This window comes from Chelonoidis abingdonii, chromosome 3 (assembly GCF_003597395.2).
Source record: "Chelonoidis abingdonii isolate Lonesome George chromosome 3, CheloAbing_2.0, whole genome shotgun sequence".
In the NCBI taxonomy this organism is placed as follows: domain Eukaryota; kingdom Metazoa; phylum Chordata; order Testudines; family Testudinidae; genus Chelonoidis; species Chelonoidis abingdonii.
Window position 1 is genome coordinate 1,814,481 of NC_133771.1, and position 6,530 is coordinate 1,821,010.

General features: G+C 60.4%; 1 protein-coding gene across 1 annotated transcript in view; it reads right to left on the reverse strand.

The window, feature by feature from the left end:
- The window catches only part of DPYSL5 (dihydropyrimidinase like 5), a 69,866-nt gene that overhangs the window by 37,757 nt on the left and 25,579 nt on the right, over positions 1-6,530 (reverse strand). The window contains exons 6-10 of the mRNA XM_075063466.1: positions 5,788-5,914; positions 5,437-5,593; positions 5,063-5,204; positions 4,268-4,410; positions 2,797-3,004 (exon numbers count right to left, since the gene is read on the reverse strand). Of these exons, the coding sequence (XP_074919567.1) occupies positions 2,797-3,004; positions 4,268-4,410; positions 5,063-5,204; positions 5,437-5,593; positions 5,788-5,914 (777 nt within the window). The remainder of the gene's footprint in view (positions 1-2,796; positions 3,005-4,267; positions 4,411-5,062; positions 5,205-5,436; positions 5,594-5,787; positions 5,915-6,530) is intronic.

Consider the following 6,530-nt stretch of genomic DNA (forward strand, 5'->3'; position numbering starts at 1 on the left):
AAAACTAGAATGTTATAAAATCTGGCCCACAGTAAATGGATTCAAAACTGGCTAACTAATAGATCTCAACATGTAATTGTAAATGAGGAGTCATCATCAAACGAGATGTTTCTAGGGGGGTCCTGCAGCGATTAGCTCTCGGCCCTACATTATTTAACATTTGAATTGATGACCTGGAAGAAAACAAAACCACCACTGATAAAGCTTGCAGATGACACAAAAACTGGGCGAGAGGTAAATAATGAAGAGGACAGGTCACTGACTCACGCTGACGTAGGGTGACCAGATAGCAAGTGTAAAAAATTGGGATGGGGTAATAGGTGGCTCTATAAGAAAAAGCCCCCAAAATCACGACTGTCTCTATAAAATCCACTCATGTGGCTCACTTGGTAAACTGCGGGCAAGCAACAATGTGTGTTTAATACGGTTACACAGAGGAACAAAGAATGCAGGCCAGACTTCCAGGCTGGGGGGCTTTACCCTGGAAGGCACCAACTCTGAAAAAGATTTTGAGGGGTGGCCTGGACAGTCAGCTGAACTTGAGCTCCCCGAATGATGCGGTGGCCAAAAGGGCTAATACATAAGCAGGGATCTTGAGGAGGAGTTGAGAGGTTATTTTACTCTGTGTGGAAGTGGTGCAACCACTGCTGGAGTCCTGGGTCCTGGTGCCCCAATTCCCCAAGAAATGTGGTGGATTCTCCAACACTCACGTGTCAGTTGAGACTGGCTGTTTTTCTAACACACCTGTTCTGGCAATTATTTAGGGCAGGTCTCAGACTAGCTGATCTGATCGCTCCTGGCCTGGGGATCTCTGAATGTCTGAACTCAAGCCGGGGCCGGTGACTGGGATTGTTCTGGGTGAAATGAATCCCTGGCCACTGTTGGGGAAGCAGCTCCAGGAGCCCGGGGCTTTCCTAGCCAAGCTAGGGGCTCTGGGCTCAGACGCTTTGACGGGAAGGAGGAGCTTCTCCTTTCCCATCCCTCTCCACTCAGAGTCAGAGCCGGCAGGACCCAGCGTGCCAGGGTCACTAGAAGAATGCCAGAGCCTGTCATGCTGGGGTGATGGGTGGAGGGCTCCTCAGAGTTGTGAGCTCCTGGACCTTGAACACAGAGCCCAGGTCCCAGCCAGACTTCATGTAGACCCCTGCAGAGCAGCCCTGTCCCTCACCACACCCCCACTCACGGGCCAGCACTCAGCCCCAAGAGAACCACACCCAGCCTCAAAGGGAGCTGGGGGATCCCAGACACATGACAGGCTGACACAGTGTGATCCCCCAACTCCTTGGACTCAGGATGGGGAGACAGCCCCACCCCAGGTGCACGATGGGTCCAAGTTCCCCTTCTCCAGAGAGGTGTGAGGACAGCCCCCTGCTACCCAGGAGGGAGCCAAGACCCCCAGGCACCACAGCCCCCAGTGCTTCCCCTGCCTCCCTCCTTCCTAGGGCCCGGGCCCGGGGCTGGCCCCAAGCCTCCTTCATTGCTGCCCTGATTACCATGCTTTGAGACAACACTCCTCCCCTCAACCTCGTTCTGTCAGCCAACGCCCCTCCCCTCAACCCCATGACCCCCCCGGGCAACAACCCTACTTTCAAATCCCCAGCCTGCTCCCACCTCCTCTTTCCCCTCCCCAGTCCCAGCTCCCCCCCATACAGAGCGGGCAGAGAGACATGCCCAGGTTGCTGCGTAACTTCCCCAGCCACCCCAGCAGCCCGCCAGCCAAACAAAGCCTGCCTATCTGCCAGCCTTGCCCCAGCTCACACACCAGCTTCCTCTGCGGGCATCACATGGAGCCAGCTCACGGAAGCGGGGGGCAGGCGCTCCTCAGTGCCAGCTGCATCATGTTCTCTGGCCCAACCGCTCCCACCACTCTGCTGGCCGCAGAGCAGCCGCAAAGCCAGCGGTGTGGGCAGTGGAGTCAGACAATCACTCCACAGGGGGGCGGCTGGGTGTTGACTCTGAACCCTAATGACGCCGATGCCAACGTAGCTGGCATTTCACCGCTGACCCCAGTGGGCTGCAGAGGACGGGAGTGCTCTCCTCTACTGGGAGCACAGCCCCTTTTGCCACTGCCAGTGAGTAGAGTGTGGGAGGGGGCCAGCTGCTGGGCTCCTTCCTATTCCCCACCCCGCTGGGGCAGAGCCTCTGGCTCAGCTCTCTGCCGGCCGAGGTGCTACACAATGGGAGACGGCCTGGCGCTCAGGCTTGCCGGGCAAAGGCTGCTCTTAACCAGCTGTGCCAGTCCAAAGCGAGAGATGCAGTGATGCCAGTGGGGGATCACACCAGCCGGCTTCCCCAGTGCACACCCGCAGGGCACCGTGGGTAGAACCCTTTGCCCTCTGCCCACCTGCAGGCTCTTTGCTTTGTGGGATACCCCACTACAGGAGGAGGAAGGGAGGGAGTTGGGGGTCTGCTCCTGGATTGTCTCCTCCCGGAGGCTGGGCCCCACAGCTGTTGCTGAGCCTGTGGGCAGAGGAAACCCACCCCAGGCTGTCCTGGGCGGTCTCCTGCCAGCAGGGCCCCTGAGCAGCGCCTGCCCATGCTGCCACACGCGGCCCCCTGCAGTTGAGAAGAGTGGGAGTGGCCAACAGCTTCCTACACAACCAGCTGGCCCATCTTGCTGCTGAGAAGGCCCAGTGGCAGGATCCTGGGCTCAGGCATCGCACCACTTCGCCCTGCACCATGATCCTGGTCCCGCTCTAGCCGTGTGGGGACGTGCAGGGGCAGCCAGGCACGCGGGTCACCCTGAAGCCATGCACAGCACCACAATGCATGGGACACCCCTCCCCACCCTCCTACCTTCTCCCGCTGAACAAGTTTCTTGTAGACGGAGTCGGGGAAGGAGCGGAGCGGGCAGAACTTGCCAGTGCCCTCAGCGCACATGAAAACGCCGTTCTCGTAGACTACGCGCCCACGGCTGATGGTGACCAGCGGCACCCCGTGGCAGCGCATGTTCTCGTACAGGCTGATGTCTCCCCCCTGCACCTGGGTGCTGGCAGAGATGGTCCTGCAGGTGGCACAGCGAGAGCAGCTGGTTACAGGCCGGCCCAGGGAGGAGGCGGCTCACTGCACTGGGGCAGCCCTGTGCTAAGAGCCAGCAGCACCCCCTGCCAGGGCCCAGGCACAGCGCAGCCAGAAGCCCCCAGAGCAATGAGCAGCACCTCCCAGCTCTGGGATAGGAATCGCTGCCCCCTGACTAGCGTCTGTTCTGGGCCCATTGGGCACCAACCAGCACTGGGATACAGCTCGCTGCCCCCCTCCCCCCGACCAGCGTCTGTTCTGGGCCCGTCGGGCACCAACCAGCACCAGGATACAGCTCGCTGCCACCCCCCCGCACTCCCAACCAGCGTCTGTTCTGGGCCCGTCAAGCACCAACCGGCACCGGGATACAGCTCGCTGCTCCCCCCACCTCGACCAGCATCTGTTCTGGGCCTGTCCGGCACCAACCGGCACTGGGATACAGCTCGCTATATTTTTAATGAGATTTCAAGTCTGGTTGATCAAGGTAACAGCGTTGATATAATATACTCAGATTTCTCTAAGTCATTTGACATGGTACCGCATGACATTGTGATTAAAAAACTAGAATGTTATAAAATCTGGCCCACAGTAAATGGATTCAAAACTGGCTAACTAATAGATCTCAACATGTAATTGTAAATGAGGAGTCATCATCAAACGAGATGTTTCTAGGGGGGTCCTGCAGCGATTAGCTCTCGGCCCTACATTATTTAACATTTGAATTGATGACCTGGAAGAAAACAAAACCACCACTGATAAAGCTTGCAGATGACACAAAAACTGGGCGAGAGGTAAATAATGAAGAGGACAGGTCACTGACTCACGCTGACGTAGGGTGACCAGATAGCAAGTGTAAAAAATTGGGATGGGGTAATAGGTGGCTCTATAAGAAAAAGCCCCCAAAATCACGACTGTCTCTATAAAATCCACTCATGTGGCTCACTTGGTAAACTGCGGGCAAGCAACAATGTGTGTTTAATACGGTTACACAGAGGAACAAAGAATGCAGGCCAGACTTCCAGGCTGGGGGGCTTTACCCTGGAAGGCACCAACTCTGAAAAAGATTTTGAGGGGTGGCCTGGACAGTCAGCTGAACTTGAGCTCCCCGAATGATGCGGTGGCCAAAAGGGCTAATACATAAGCAGGGATCTTGAGGAGNCCCCACCCCCCCCGTCTGTTCTGGGCCTGTCGGGCACCTCCCGGCACTGGGAAAAGACGCTCTGCCCCTCCCCCTCGGCCCCATTCCTACCTGGCGGCTTCAGGGTCCCACACCACAATGTCTGCGTCGGCCCCAGGGATGATGCGGCCCTTCCGTGGGTACAGGTTGAGGATCTTGGCTGCATTTGAGCTGGTCACGGCTACAAAGCGGTTCTCGTCCATCTTCCCCCCGACCTGCAAACACAGCAGGGGTTGAGACTGTGCGGCGGGGGTGTTCTGCTACGGCCCCTCCAGGAGGGCTTGGCAGCCCAGGGGTCAGAGGGGGCTTGCCCTAGAGTTTCCGGCTCCCGAGGGTCCCCCCATCTCTCCTCCCCCGAGTGGTGCATCCTGCCCTACCACGTCCGCAGCTGGGAGAGGAAGCTGCAATTGCCCCAGGTCACTCCTAGCTCATCCTAGTCCCATGCCGCAGGGCTGAGCCGGGGATCCAGCACCAGCCAGGAGAGGCCTCGTGGGGTGGGCAGGTGCAGATGCAGACTGAACTCCCACTCCCTATGTTACCACAGCCCCAGAGTGCCAGGTCACACACCACTGGAATGCAGCCCCCTCTGGTGGGCAGCGGAGTAGCGATGTTGCTCCACCCTGGCGCACAGGGAGGATGGGCTCTTGTTGGGAGAGGTGACAGGATGTAGCGCCCATGAGCGACCTGGGCCTCAGTGGTCCGTCTCCGCTGGCAGCGCATGGTGGTCCTGAGAGTGCCATCCGCTAGCATGGCTCCCCACAGTACCGAAGGTGGCCAAGTCCTGGATCCCAGCCCAGCGCGTGCTAGGCTCCTCATGGCCGACCCGCGGCCGTGCAGCTGGGCCGTGCCCGGTGCGGTGCCACCTACCACACCCCGCTCCCAGATGACGCTCATGCGGTCTTGCACGCCGCTCACACCGTGCGGGATCTTGGTGAAGTCCTCCTTGCCCATGGCTTTCTGCTTGCTGGTGAAAGGCCGGTGGTCCGAAGCCACGACATTCAGGGTGTCGCTGCCGGGAGAGAGGGGAGCAGGGGTTACCGAACCAGCAGCCGTGGTGCTGCTCTCCACGCCTGGCACCCTGGCACATTGATTACAGACCACGGGCCCATGGCTGGGGCCTCCCTAGTGCCCAGCAGTGGGGCAGAGAGTGCTCTGCCTGGGGCTCTAACAGGACCCAGGGGTCAGGCAGCACCAGAGCTGCAGGATTGGCCTCTCCCCCAGCAGTGCCCGGCAGCCCTTACTTGGCTAGCAGGCTCATAAGGTAGGTGGAGGTGTTGGTGTCCAGCCGCAGGGGCGGCACGGTGACGTAGGCGGCAGCGTGAGACCAGTCCTGGTGATAATAGTGCAGGCCCGTCAGCGTGGCATGCGCCGTGGTGGTCTCTGCATACACTACCTTCCCTGCAAAGAGAGAGCGGACACGGGTGTCAGGGGGACGGGCTCTGGTGCTGGGGTGTGCCGTAGGGAAGCGTGTGGATCACCTGAGGGCAGGAGTTTTTCTCCCGCCACCCTGCCAGCCTCATGGCGAGGCAGCATGCGGATCCCTGCCCCAAGGAAGAGACGGTCTGCGGAGCCATCTGATGGGCAGCACCCACCTGGGCACAGGGACCCTGGGGGGCCGCCTGACGGGCCAGCACCAGCCGCCTGGGCACAGGGACCCTGAGACGGATCCTGGGGAGCCATCTGATGGGCTGGCACCAGCCGCCTGGGCACAGCGTTACCCTGATGGTATAGAGGAAACTGAGGCAGGGGGACAGGCAGGGACTTGCCTGGGTCACATATCGGCAGAGCTAGGTAGGAGCTAGGACTTTGGGCCCTCACCCCCAGGCCTGTGCTGCGTTTACTGGATCCTGGGGCTCTCAGAGCCACAAAGCCTCTGCCTGGCCCATGTGCCATCGCTGCAGGGCAGCAATGTGGCTGGGGCTTGGCCAGCCCCCTTGGGGGTGTGTGGGAGCCATGTGGGGAGGTGGGGCTAGGTTGGGGGTGGAGGGCTGCAGTGTTGCTGGGGGTCATGTTGGGAGCAGTGTGGAGAGGTGGGGTTGTGTTGAGAGGCGAAGCCGGGCAGGGACGGCGTGGGGAGGCGCGGCTGGGTTGAGCGGCTAGGGGCAGCAGGCCCTGGAGGGGCAAGGCTGGGCAGGGGGTGGGGCCATGTGGGGATGTGTGGCTGGGGGGGCCAGTGTCTGCAGGCCCTGGAGGGACAAGGCCGGGCGGGGGGCAGCGTGGGGAGGTGCGGCTGGGGCGAGGGGGCCTGTGGAGGCTCGGGAAGGCGTTAGGGGGCCTGTTGACGCGGCGCTGGGCCTTAGGGGGCCTGTGGACGCGGCGCTGGGCCTTAGGGGGC